Raw genomic sequence first — 14,518 nt, 5'->3', positions numbered from 1 at the left:
TAGGTTGAATAAAACTACTGCCACCAGCCATTCAGATTAGCTTGTCACTGTAAACAAAAGGTTACAGGATCAGTGAGAAAAGGGATACTGTGTAACCACTCAGCATTCCACATACGTTGTCCCAGGTGGATAGCTCAGCGGCAATGTGCTCGCCTTGGAAGCAAGACGACATGGAGCAACACAGGTTCGATCCCCGGGTACGTGCTTAGAAACCTCTGGGTATTAAGCGCGTTATAAATACACAACTAAGACCTATTCCGGTAACAGCGCCTCAATGTCCCCGTGCTGTGTAAGCGCTTTAAAAATGCAAAAATAAAAAAAGTGGTGTGTGCTGGTTTCACAATATAAAAGAATGGAAGGATACTAAATATGGCCCTGCCCTTGGGAACATGTGTTCTAACAAGGGAAATAAAAATAAAAAGGAAAGCCCAACGGGCTCCCAGCAACACTGCACAGAACGTGCGGTGTGCTGCAAAGTCAAAGACAGATGCCATCAAACTTGGAGGAAACCATAACTCCAAGAAAAAGGTATAAAAGTATCCCAAAAGATAGGGTAAAAAAGGGTTCCCACTCAATCAGGGGAACAGACCAAAAATCCTATAATCCAGCAAAAAGTGATGGGGGACTCGCATGGGGAGGAGATTGTGCATAAAAAAGGAAAATCTACCGAACAAGGTCCATCCATATAAATCTAGGATGCAACTCGTATATGTTTGAGGCCATTTGGGGACAATTATGGCTATGGCCGGGGTTCCCCTTAGGCTCCCTGGGTCAATAGCCTGACTGAGACCGTTGGACTGGTGACTGTGTATTTTGATATACTGGCTGCACATGTTGTGGACATTTTGGACCAACCACAGGAAATCCTTTTGCTTTCTAGGGGCTCTGAAAAGACTGTTGAGAACCCCAGTATCCATGCAACTCTATTCTCCAGCCCATGTAGGTGAATGACCATGTAGAGTAATTTCCTGATGCGAGCTGCACCCAAAGCTCACAGAGTACTGGATGGCGTTACCTGGAGTGATGATGTACAGGGGTTGGTTGTCTGGGAATTCTCAGCAACCCACATCACCTTGGTTTTCCCAGGAGAATGCCAATGGCTGTTAGGGAGATTTCCCTTAAGCCCTTTGGTCAGGGTCCTTATGGGTGTCTTCCTTACTCGCGCGACAAGGCTTCCCTCAAGCTTCACCGAATGGTAGCATGGCAGACACCCCCCAGGCTTAACCCTCAGGAGAGCAGTGGGGTGTATAATGAAGGGTGTAAGTATGCTCCCTGTTAAGATGATCTTTATTTGGCTCAATAGACGAGTAATGACTGCAGTATCTCTCTCTCCTCTCCTCTCCTCCTACAATTACAAACATTCCAGTAATGATCTAAACACATTCTTTTTTTTGTCTTCCGGGCAGTGAAGGGGCTCCCGCTTCTGGATCTAGCAATGAAGGCACAGGCTTAATATTTAGCGAGAAAAGGGCTTCAAGGAGTTGTCTCCACAGGATCAGGGAGGAGTGCTATAGAAGGTTCCTTCTGGTCATCTGGAGAGGCAGAGCTTCATCATCAAATTCAGTAGAGTGCCTAAGTAAGCTGGTGCAGAACTTCAATCCTTCCTCGAGCAGCAGGCCATCCATCAGCACAGGTTCAGAGTTCCAGCAGTACACCAGGGGTGAGTGAAAGGGTTGCTGGTGCACAACCTCAATCCTTCCTCGAGCAGCAGGCCATCCATCAGCACAGGTTCAGAGTTCCAGCAGTACACCAGGTCTGAGTGAAAGGGTTGCTGGTGCACAACCTCAATCCTTCCTCGAGCAGCAGGCCATCCATCAGCACAGGTTCAGAGTTCCAGCAGTACACCAGGTCTGAGTGAAAGGGTTGCTGGTGCAGAACTTCAATCCTTCCTCGAGCAGCAGGCCATCCATTAGCACAGGTTCAGAGTTCCAGCAGTACACCAGGGGTGAGTGAAAGGGTTGCTGGTGCAGAACTTCAATCCTTCCTCAGAGTTCCAGCAGTACACCAGGGGTGAGTAAAAGGGTTGCTGGTGCAGAACTTCAATCCTTCCTCGAGCAGCAGGACCTCCATCAGCACAGGTTCAGAGTTCCAGCAGTACACCAGGTCTGAGTGCAAGGGTTGCTGGTGCAGAACTTCAATCCTTCCTCGAGCAGCAGGCCATCCATCAGCACAGGTTCAGAGTTCCAGCAGTACACCAGGTCTGAGTGAAAGGGTTGCTGGTGCAGAACTTAAATCCTTCCTCGAGCAGCAGGCCATCCATTAGCACAGGTTCAGAGTTCCAGCAGTACACCAGGGGTGAGTAAAAGGGTTGCTGGTGCAGAACTTCAATCCTTCCTGGAGCAGCAGGCCCTCCATCAGCACAGGTTCAGAGTTCCAGCAGTACACCAGGTCTGAGTGAAAGGGTTGCTGGTGCAGAACTTCAATCCTTCCTCGAGCAGCAGGCCATCCATCAGCACAGATTCAGAGTTCCAGCAGTACACCAGGTCTGAGTGAAAGGGTTGCTGGTGCAGAACTTCAATCCTTCCTCGCGCAGCAGGCCATCCATCAGCGCAGGTTCAGAGTTCCAGCAGTACACCAGGGGTGAGTGAAAGGGTTGTTGGTGCAGAACTTCAATCCTTCCTCGAGCAGCAGGCCCTCCATCAGCACAGGTTCAGAGTTCCAGCAGTACACCAGGTCTGAGTGAAAGGGTTGCTGGTGCAGAACTTCAATCCTTCCTCGAGCAGCAGGCCATCCATCAGCGCAGGTTCAGAGTTCCAGCAGTACACCAGGGGTGAGTGAAAGGGTTGTTGGTGCAGAACTTCAATCCTTCCTCGAGCAGCAGGCCCTCCATCAGCACAGGTTCAGAGTTCCAGCAGTACACCAGGTCTGAGTGAAAGGGTTGCTGGTGCAGAACTTCAATCCTTTCTCGAGCAGCAGGCCATCCATCAGCGCAGGTTCAGAGTTCCAGCAGTACACCAGGGGTGAGTGAAAGGGTTGTTGGTGCAGAACTTCAATCCTTCCTCGAGCAGCAGGCCCTCCATCAGCACAGGTTCAGAGTTCCAGCAGTACACCAGGTCTGAGTGAAAGGGTTGCTGGTGCAGAACTTCAATCCTTCCTCGAGCAGCAGGCCCTCCATCAGCTCAGGTTCAGAGTTTCAGCAGTACACCAGGTATGAGTGAAAGGGTTTCTGCTTTTATCCCTTTTCGGAGGCAGAGCGTAAACATAGCACCCAATCACATACCAGGCATTATACCCACATTCTTCCCGCAGGAACACCCAACGACTCAGGAAGGGCTCTCACACAAAGGACGGCAATCCACATTATCCCAATCAGGCATCTGCCAGTCAGTATTGTCCTCGGGCACGAGGAATATGAAAGCAGTCCATGCCATCTGGAAGATTGCAAACCAAGAGGCTTTTCACCACTGACCAAAATGCACGTTTCATCTCAAATTCAAACTATTCCTCTTTGGCAGTAACAGGGTACACATCTCCTCTGTTCTCTCACCTAGCCTTTTTAAGGTATTGGTATTGTTTATTTATATAGCGCCTATACACAGGCAAGTGTTTCAAAGCACTCAAGGAGGGTAACATGGGGGAAAAAACAAGTCGCTCAGAGCCCTTGAAATTCTGAGACGATAATGGTCTGCACAGGCAGAGTAAGTGCATATAATACATTTAACAGTTTGGGAGACAGCAAATAGGCCTGATGGCGATTCTGCAGTTTTACCAAGTGCACGTTAAGGGGGGAAGACAGGGGAGAACAGACAGACGATCTTCAGGCACAGAGCGTACAGGATTGTACAAGTGCACAGGCGGTCGCAGGGAGGGGGAAGTCCAAGTGCCCCTCGTTGGTGGAGACTTGGGTAAGTGCAGAGAGGGCCACTCTCTTGGGTTATTTCCCAAGCGCACTGAGTGTGGGTGGGGTGTAGGGCCCTGAGGCAAGTGTGAAAGAGGACTGGCGGGGGTGCCAGGGACATGTGAGACTCCGAGGTACAAAAGACGGCCAGTTAGTAGGCCGTAAGAAAGGAGGGAAGAGCAGCGAACTAGGTTAGCAGGGCAGAGGGAGAGAGAAGGAAGCGGAGAAGAGAAAGGTCTTTGTGAGTTTGCGGAACTTAAGAATATCAGGCTCAAGACTGAGGGTGGCAGGGAGGGTATTCCAGAAGGAAAGCGGTTCCCCCCAAACTATCCCACCCCGCAACCTCTCTTGTTCAGCTGAATACATTTGTGTGACATTACAAGATGCTATGCTCCGTGCACAAATCTTTCTCATTTTATCCATTTTATCGCACTGGTAGTGAAAATGTTCTTCTCGTTTTCAATGCTGTGTTTGCTATAATGGATAATTATAAAAAATCCAAATTATGATCATTTTGACTTCTTTCTTCACCATCCTTTGGCTTTCAATACTACCCCCCCACCCCACTCGTTGCCCGAAGACCCCAGCTTTCCTAACAACACTCAAAACATCATCTTTTAATCCATCACCACAGCCAATTCTCAAAAAGCATCACCAGTTGGCTCACATATCAGACAGCGGATGGCTCTACACTGCCTGATGCTGGACTATCACTTCAGCCTACTCCTTGGTCTCTGCCTCTTCTCTTTCTCCCTTCCATATAAAGTCTTCACCTTTACCAAACACACCCTCTAAAATTTCCGAGAACCACCCTCACCTCCACCTACAGACACCAAGCTGGATGGCTCTCAATGCACAATCATTCCCTCTTCAAATTCTTACTCCACCTCTTCTGCTAACAGGTGGTCTGCTCCCCCATAAGTGCCTGACTGCACTTCTCTTTCTATCTGTAATCCTCTGCTCTCAATCTTTCAGTGCCTACTTCCCTTTCTGCTCTTTCTCCCTTAGTGTCCCTTCCACTGGAATGCCCTCCCTCTTGCCATCAAGAGCCATACCACCCGCCTGCCAGCAAGGGAGCGTCTCCTGCCCCCCAAATCCTCCAGCAGGCACCCATAACATCTCTGACATTAAGTCAATCAGAAACGTACACACACCAGCATGTACACTGCTCGCACAGATAAAAGCACTCGGTCCTTCATGTTCATTCTATGTATGCCTATCCCCTGAGCCATCTACTAGACAATCACCAGGTTTACCAGCAACCCACCGCATATCGTAAAGCCACCCACCACCACTAGATTGCTTCCATCATCAGCTACTATAGATTAAGCTATTTCTGCTCAAACTGGCATCTGATTGATTAGATTAATACAAATAAAAATACAAACACAGTTCTATCAAAACTGGACTGTCATTGAGCATTTCTGATTGCACACTGCAACACTTGATTGCACATTGGACCACATGAGTGCACACTGGACCACATGAGTGCACACTGGACCACATGATTGCACACTGGAACACTTGATTGCACACTGGAACACATGATTGCACACTGGAACACATGATTGCACACTGCAACACTTGATTGCACATTGGACCACATGAGTGCACACTGGACCACATGAGTGCACACTGGAACACTTGATTGCACACTGGAACACTTGATTGCACACTGGAACACTTGATTGCACACTGGAACACTTGATTTTCAGTGAACCCATTCTTGATACAGTGCAATCCATTTCCAATGGGGAGGTGGAGCCCTGATTTTGATTAAGTAACCCATGAGCCTAAGACTCCTGCACCACCAGCTGAGGTCAGTAACGTGCTTGGCTTTTCAGATTGTAGTGCCTCGAAAAAACAGGCGACACGTGTGAAATCTTGGAAATAAATATGGTGCTTCTAATGGCCTTGGCCAAGTCTACAGCCTGGTTCAGTAGGTGGGATAGGACGCCGCAATGGTGCTTTTTGCCCTCACAGTAACATGACCCGGGAACTCAAAGCCAACATGGATATAAGTGATTCATGTACAAAGGGGACGCACCCTGGGAACTACAAGTAAGGGTGCGTGGGTAGCAGAGGAGCTGGGGTGGGTCGGGGTAGGGCTACAGAAGAGAGAGAATTCAAGTTGATTGCCCATGTCCTTTCCTAACTCCACCTGGAAGAGACACAGCAGGCGGCCTTGCGGCTTACAAACCAGGAATTAGGCAAACTACTCATGGTCTGGTGGATAGGCAGAAAGCTGTACACTGTATGAGAATTTGGTAAAGCATTTTACAATTGCAAACAGATGTGTCTAGGTAAGTAGATTTTCTTTAAATTGCTATGTTAGCATGTTTTAAATTAAATGACCTTGGAATGTTAATTTGCACTTGTTTTCAGGTAGGTACACCCACCTTTCCTTTTTACAGCAAGCCATAGATTTTAAGTAGTTCTGTGATGCAATAATTACATCGATATCTTTAATTTAACAAAAATCAAAGCTGGACAACAAATGTCATACAACATCGTTAAATACATAGAATGTGGAACCTTATCTAGAAAGGTGTAGGAAGCAGAGCTGGGCTTGGAATGTTGAAGGATGCTTTAATTGGATCTAGAAACATGAATGTGGAGCTGGAATTAGAAAGATATAGGACGTGGAAAGAGGTAGGATGTGGAGCTGGATTTAGATTCAGAATGGATTTAGCAGATTTTAGAAAGGAGTTGGATGTGGAGCTGGACTGAGAAAGATGTTGAGCCGGATCTAGAAAAATGTAGAAGTAGAGCTGGACCTAGAAAGATATAGGTTGTGGAGCCGGATGGAGAAAAATGTAGGATGTGGAGCTGGACCTAGAAAGATGTACGGTGTGAAGCTGGACCTAGAAAGATGTAGGTTGTGGAGCCGGATCGAGAAAAATGTAGGATGTGGAGCTGGACCTAGAAAGATGTAGGGTGTGGAGCTTGAACTAGAAAGATGTAGGGTGTGGAGCTTGACCTAGAAAGATGTAGGGTGTGGAGCTTGACCTAGAAAGATGTAGGATGTGGAGCTGGACCTAGAAAGATGTAGGGTGTGGAGCTTGAACTAGAAAGATGTAGGGTGTGGAGCTTGACCTAGAAAGATGTAGGGTGTGGAGCTTGAACTAGAAAGATGTAGGGTGTGGAGCTTGACCTAGAAAGATGTAGGGTGTGGAGCTTGACCTAGAGAGATGTAGGGTGTGGAGCTTGACCTAGAAAGATGTAGGGTGTGGAGCTTGACCTAGAAAGATGTGAGGTGTGGAGTTTGACCTAGAAAGATGTAGGGTGTGGAGTGGACCCAAAAAGATGTAGGCTGTGGAGCTGGACCTAGAAAGATGTAGGTTGTGGAGCTGGACCTAGAAAGATGTAGGATGTGGCGCTGGACCTAGAAAGATGTAGGATGTGGCGCTGGACCTAGAAAGATGTAGGATGTGGAGCTGGACCTAGAAAGATGTAGGATGTGGAGCTGGACCTAGAAAGATGTAGGATGTGGAGGCGGATCAAGAAAAATGTAGGATGTGGAGGCGGATCAAGAAAAATGTAGGATGTGGAGCTGGATCTAGAAAGATGTAGGATGTGGAGCCGGATCGAGAAAAATGTAGGATGTGGAGCTGGATCTAGAAAGATGTAGGGTGTGGAGCTTGACCTAGAAAGATGTAGGGTGTGGAGCTGGACCTAGAAAGATGTAGGTTGTGGAGCTGGACCTAGAAAGATGTAGGTTGTGGAGCTGGACCTAGAAAGATGTAGGTTGTGGAGCTGGACCTAGAAAGATGTAGGTTGTGGAGCTGGACCTAGAAAGATGTAGGATGTGGAGCTGAACCGAGAAAGATGTGGGATGTGCTTCTGGAACTAGAAAGATGTATGTGGATCTGGCATCCGGCTCACGCTCCATCTGCTCTTACCTCCAGGCGGTGCGAGATCTCGGCCAGCTTGGTGATTGAGGGCTCCTTGTACACAAACTGCTGCTCGTCCAGGTCTCCAAACTTGCAGCCATAGAATCCAACTCGGAAGTAAGTTCCGAACATCCGCTGAGTGCCCTACGAGGTTGTGGGAGAGACAGGACACGTCATTTTCTGCCAATCATGCTATGCAACTCGTCACAATTTTCTTGCACTTGTTAAAACAATGTCCCCTGCTTCTCTGTGACATACGGATAGAAGGTTTTGAAGTGTAGTGTCTACCACCCGCCCCCAATACTCAGTAACACTGCATCCAGCCCAGTGAATCCCTCAAAGAGCTCTGCCAATGCTGCCCGACTGGCTGCTGAGTGTCCGCTTCACAGGTTTCAGTCTGTGCCCCAGTGTGGCTTTAGGCGATGCCGCACTGTGCACCCCCAATCAGCCCTTTGAGGAAGGATTAGGGTCTAGCCTGTGTGGCCCAAAGAAAGACCTTCCCCTGCGAGCGAGACAAGAGAAGAGCTCTGATCTGGAAAGGATGGCCAGGCACAATGAAATATGCAAATCAGTAAACACAGTAAAGACAAAATAACAGGTAATGACCAGGATGCCGAAGTCAGAAAGAAAAATAAGAATCTTTTCAAGCTTTTTTTTTGTAGTTTTTTTTTTTTTAGAAAAGTACTGATAATACTAACTTGAATGCACAGAAGGCAACAATCCGTGCAGTAAACAAGTACCACCTGATGAACAAAGGATAGAACCTGAGGATGCCTGAACCTGGGATGGCTATATGTATGCGCCACTTCCGAGAAAGTCTAGAAAATGGGTGCTGTATTGCCCTGATCAGGTTAATCAATTACTTGGGACATTCTGAGGCTCTGCCAATGTTGACAGGATACCTGAAGAGTAAGCTCTGAAACTGAAGTTCACCTGCAGCTGAAAATCTAAGAGCCATCTTTACCAAGGGTGCCTAGAGCATAGCTAATTGAAACAGTTATCACAAGACATATGGAGTGAGGTCAAAAGTTGGAACCTTCTGAATGTATTCCCTATAACCCCAAATAAGCACTTATTATATTGTTTGAACCAATCTGCAATATAATTTCGAGTCATATACTGAGGACCTTTCTATGGGGATCTGACAAAAAGGTTAATTTATCTTCAATGAGACGTTGTACTCTACCTGTAAAGGTGTTTTTGGACATTCTGCTGGATGATTTCCTCCACCTCATCTCTAAACCCATAGTTTGGCGGTGCGGTAATGCAGCGGTTATACAGTGGTAACTCAGTTAACACTGCATTAACAGTTTTTGGACACACCGCCAACTCATAATGAGGCCCACTGTTCTTAAAAAATTGGTTTCAGTTTGGCATAAACCTTCCGAAAAAGGACAAAAACCCAATTGGAATGTCTGGCATGATACAGGTATTCTTAATGGATGTGGGCGGGGAATGGAGCGCTACTGGTCACGTTTAAAAACTTGCAAGAAAGATCAGCTGTGTGGCCTAGAGCATAATGGCTACCAGAATCCTCATTGTCAACTCGGTATTGTACAAAAGGAACGAATACCATAAGTTCGACTCCCAAAAAGTCCGACCCCCAATTTTCTGCATATATATATGGGGGGGGGGGGTAAATTCTATAAAAAATGTATAGGGGTAAGGTGGGTGGGCTGTGGAAGGTCTCCCCCCACATATATATTTGCTGAAAATAAAAAAAAATGAAAAAACATTTAAAAAAATTGCTCTTTTGGGAGTCGAACCTTTGGGTTCCGTAAAATCACGCAGATCCGTCGACTCATAACTGATCTCAGTCCAATTTTAGTTACGCTAGATTAAAATTTAACTAGCTGAATTCAGCCGCCCCATTTAAAGGAACCGACAAGGCGTCCTCCAAAATGTGACCTGCTCTCCCTCCCCATAACCAGGTATCCCTAGAGGGTGCACGAGTGGAGAATTTACAGGACTGGAAAACTATAGTAACTCAGACTGCAACACTTTTGTATAGGCGCGTTACAAATGACTTATCATATCATATATCAATACATACAGTGGAATTACTCAACAAAAAGACCATCAAAAGGCTTTGCTTCAAAGACCATTCCAGAGTGAGGCTGGCGCTGGCAGCGGTGCGCCTGTGCTGGATTAGCGGCCTTGGTGTCCCACATGAAGAAGCTTCTAAATGAGTGAAATAGTAAGGAGCCTAGAGGATCAAAGTCCATCTCCACTTGGAGAATTTGAAATACTTGCTTAATGTAATATAGGCAGATGTGAATAAGCAATGGATGGTTTGGAATGTTATTTAGTAACTCAGGGTTTGCACGTCCTGGCATAGCCCAAGAAACCCCAAGTCCTGTTTGTTACAGCATAAGAAGACCAGCCCTTCTCTTTCAACCCTCAGAGGATTATAGGAGGTAAGTGTGAGTGCATGGAACAAAGCAATCAAAGGCCTGCAGAATGGCAAGCAAGTGCATGGAACAAAGCAATCAAAGGCCTGCAGAATGGCAAGGCGTTGGCTACGTTTGCATTACACGGAACTGGAAACGGCTGGGAGGCTCCCAGAGAGACCCCCCTCTAGTCTTAGTGCAGTGGCCTTGTTGCACTGCTGTTTCAACCTTGTTTAGCCTGTCATCTCTCTACGTGTGCTTGTATTTCCATAATCAGAGGAAGACACGCACGTATCATATCATATGGTATCGTGTTCATTTGCCGACAGACATTTTTGGGAAGTAATTGCCAACGCCGAAATTACTTTAGAAAAAACTCATCTAAATATATTGGGGAATGGGGGTATGGTTAAAGTGGCCAGGGAGGGGGTTGAGGGTACACCATCACAACCGCCCAACAGAACAGCGACAAAATTCATCAGGACCTAGAGACTGAGGAAAGGAAATATTTTAAAAATGCAAAAATTCACGAGAGACACCAAGGATTTCAAGCTTGAGATAGCATATGGAACAAGTTACTTACCTGTAACTGTTGTTCTCCGGCATGGGTCTGGCATGGATTCACATGCTCATGAATATTCCCCGTCGTCAGGCTGGGAATCCTCGGTAAAGAAAAAACCAGTATCAGTTTCGTTTCTGATCTGTCTTTCGTAGTAATAACCAATCACTGGTCTCTGCGTCATACTGACCACAGCCAATGACTGCCCTCTACCTAAGCACCGCCTCTGGCAGCCATCTTCAGATTTGGAAGCACGTGAAGTGGCAGTATGACCAAGTGAAGAGCCGCAGAGGGGTAGGCGGGAGGGTTCGCATGTGAATCCATGCCAGACCCATGCCGGAGAACAACAGTTACAGGTAAGTAACTTGTTCCTTTTCCAGCATGGGGTCCGGCATGGATTCACATGCTCATGAATAAAGAATACATAGCAGTACACACATGCACAACCACGGGAGGTGGCAAAGGCTCAACATTAAGCATTACATCAAACTCAACATTAAGCATCTTACCTCCTCACCAGGCTCACCTCAGGCGAACAGGTTGCGCAGCACTGCTTGGCCGACCCTGGACTCCTCCCTGGAATCCCGATCGACGCAGTAAAATTTCGTGAAGGTGTGCGTCGACCTCCACGTAGCAGCCCTGCATATGTCCAGCAGGGGCACACCAGAAAGGATTGCCGTGGTAGCTGCGATCGCTCTGGTGGAATGGGCTCTCGGACGGCCAGGCAGCGGTCGGTTTGCCAACCGATGACAGTACATGATACAGCCGGAGAGCCATCTGGAAATGGAAGCCTTCGAGAGAGCCTTCCCCTGATTGACAGGTCCAAAGTTCACAAAGAGTTGTGACGTCTTCCGAAAACACTTCGTGCGGTCCACGTAGAACTTCAGCGCTCTAGCCACATCCAGCGAGTGCAAAGTCCTCTCAGCCGGCGACGGGAAGAACACAGGCAACACCAAGGGTTCGTTGAGATGGAAGTCCGACGGTACCTTGGGCATGAAGGAGGGGTGCGTCCTGAGCACTACCCTCGTGTCGTGAAAAGTCAAGTACGGGGCCTTGCAGGAAAGGGCCTGGATCTCTCCCACCCGTCGTGCGGAGGTGATGGCCACAAGAAACGCTGTTTTCCACGACAGAAACTTCAACGGGGCCGAGTGCAGAGGCTCGAACGGAGGTCCCATGAGCTTGGTCAGCACCACGTTGAGCTCCCACGCCGGGGCCGGAGCCTTCACCGGCGGGAACGATCTGAACAGCCCCTTCATGAACTCTTTCACCAGACGATGAGACCACAAGGACGTCCGGCCCGTGGTTCTGGTGTATCGGGAGATCGCAGCAAGATGAATCTTGATGGACGCGTGTGCCAGTCCAGCTTTGGCCAGCGTCAGCAGGTACGGCAGTACCTGGGGAGCCGTAATCCGTAGAGGGTTAATCTTCTGTGCGTGGCACCAGACAGAGAACCTCTTCCATTTGTGTCCGTAGCATTTAAGAGTCGAGGACGCCCTGGCCTTTGCAAGAACCTCTCTGCAGTCGGCCGGTATGTCGTATCCTCCAAACTCTAGCGCTGCAGGAGCCAGGCCTGCAAGTTCAGCGATTTCGGGTCGTGGTGGAGGATGGCGCCTCCTTCCCTGGAGAGTAGATCCGCGTCCACCGGCAGCTTGATTGGCGGGGACGCTGACAAGTCCAGAAGGTCCGGGAACCATATCTGCCTCGGCCACGCAGGTGCGACGAGGATCATCCTGCACCGTGACCTCTTGAGCTGGTTGACGAGCCGGATTAGCAGTGGCAAAGGAGGGAACGCGTAGAGGAACAGGCCCTCCCAGGGGAACGAGAAAGCATCGCCCATGCTCCTCGCCTGGGGAAACCTGCTGGCGAACCTCCGGCACTTGGAGTTCGTCGCCGTCGCGAACAGGTCGATCTGGGGTGTGCCCCACCGTCGGAAGAGGCGATCCACTAGATCCTGCCGTAGTTCCCAATCGTGGCACGAGCGCAGCTCCCTGCTGAGTGAGTCGGCGATGGTGTTTTTTATCCCTGCCAGATGAAACGGCACCAGAACCATCCTTTGGGCGACGGCCCAATGCCACAGGTCCTGCGCCTCCTTGGACAGTGCTGGGGACCTGGTTCCGCCCCGTTTCCTGATGTAAAACATGGTGGTGGTGTTGTCGGTGAAGATCCTCACCACCTTGCCCTTGAGGGACGGAAGGAAGGACCTGAGGGCCCAGAACACTGCACGGAGCTCCAGGACGTTGATATGGAGGGACTTCTCCGTCGGGAGCCAAAGGCCTCTCGCGTGCAGATTTTCGGTGTGCGCTCCCCACCCTTCCAGGGAGGCATCCATGGTCACTGTCTCCTGGTGGTCTGGGGTCTGGAAGTCCATGCCCGCCGTCAGATGCGCGCGGATGCCCCACCACTGGACCGCTCGGCGGAAACTCTCGTCGAGTGTGATCCTCTCCTCGAAGCCGCCCGTCGTTTGGATCCAGCGCGTCCAGGAACTCCTGCAACGGGCGCATCCGGAGCCTGCACATGGGAATGAGGTAGATGCAAGAAGACATCATTCCGAGGAGGGACTTGATGGACCTCACCTTGGCCGCGTCGGAAACCAACATCCGCTGTACCTTGCCCAGGATGGACCTGGTCCTTTCCTCCGACGGGGAGGCCAGAAGGGACACTGTGTCGAGCTTCGCTCCCAGAAACAGTGCGTTTTGCGCGGGTACCAGGTGGGACTTGGCGTAGTTCACGGAGAATCCCAGGTCCGTGAGAAGTTGGACAGTCCATTGCCGTGTGATCCACGGCGAGCTCCCTCGTCTTGGCTCGGATGAGCCAGTCGTCCAGGTAGGGGTAGACGTGGATCCCCTCGCGGCGCATCAGCGCCGCCACCGGTGCAAGGCACTTGGTGAATACCCTGGGTGCCGACCGTAGTCCGAAGGGGAGGGCTTTGAACTGGTAGTGACGCCCTTGGACCACAAACCTGAGGAATTTTCGGTGCCCCTTTAGGATGGGAATATGGAAGTAGGCATCCTCCAAATCCAACGACGACAGGAAGTCTCCTTCCTCCAGCTGACCCAGGACGTGCTGGAGGGTGACCATCCGGAACTTTTGCGCCTTGATGAACTTGTTCAGACGTCGCAGGTCCAGGATGGGGCGCCATCCCCCCGTCTTCTTCTTCACGAGGAAGTATCTCGAGTAAACTCCGGAGCCCCGAAGCCTCTTTGGGACGAGTTCGATGGCGCCCTTCCTGAGCATCGCCTTTACCTCCAGGAGAAGTTGGGGGACGTGAAGTTCTTTCCTGGCCACGGGGGGGACGCGCGGACACCTTCTTTGAAACTCGAGCGCGTGGCCCCGGGCCAAGGCGTCCAGCACCCAACGGTCGGTTGAGATGGACTCCCACACGCTGACGAAGCTCGCCAGCCGGCCTCCCACTGGGGTGCTTCGGTGGGGGCCCGACCCCACGGCCGGTTCAATCCTGCTTCGACGAGGCTTTGCCGCCTTGACCTCCTTGGCGACGACGGCGGGGTCCGCCAGACTTGCCTCGTCCTCTGTAGGCCTCCTGAGCCGACGAGCGGGCCGCTTGACGGTAGGTGGAGAAACCGCCGCCGGAACTTTTGGAGGCGCCCTTGCCTCCGCTGCTCCGGAAGGGCGTCCGTCGTTGTTGCAGAACTCCAAGGGCCCGGGCCGTCTCGGTGTCCGCTTTAATGGCCTGAAGGGAATCGTCCACTGTTTTCCCAAACAGGTTGTTCCCATCGAAGGGCATGTCCAGGACTCTGGTCTGAACGTCTTGACGGAAGTCCGTAGCCTTGAGCCATCCACGCCGCCTAAGGCAAACGCCGTTGCCCAACTGGCGGAACCC

At 50.0% G+C, this 14,518-nt stretch overlaps 1 protein-coding gene across 6 annotated transcripts in view; it reads right to left on the bottom strand.

Moving 5' to 3' along the window:
- Positions 1-14,518, bottom strand: part of DOCK6 (dedicator of cytokinesis 6) — a 1,219,180-nt gene that overhangs the window by 136,030 nt on the left and 1,068,632 nt on the right. For all 6 annotated transcript variants that reach the window (XM_069604231.1, XM_069604230.1, XM_069604232.1 and 3 more), the window contains one exon: positions 7,741-7,866. In XM_069604231.1, coding sequence (XP_069460332.1) covers positions 7,741-7,866 — 126 coding nt within the window. The remainder of the gene's footprint in view (positions 1-7,740; positions 7,867-14,518) is intronic.

Source organism: Ambystoma mexicanum, chromosome 3q (assembly GCF_040938575.1).
Source record: "Ambystoma mexicanum isolate Mex_15411 chromosome 3q, UKY_AmexF1_1, whole genome shotgun sequence".
Taxonomy (NCBI): Eukaryota; Metazoa; Chordata; class Amphibia; order Caudata; family Ambystomatidae; genus Ambystoma; species Ambystoma mexicanum.
Note: the sequence above shows the minus strand (reverse complement) of the source record. Positions and strands in the feature narration are given on the sequence as shown.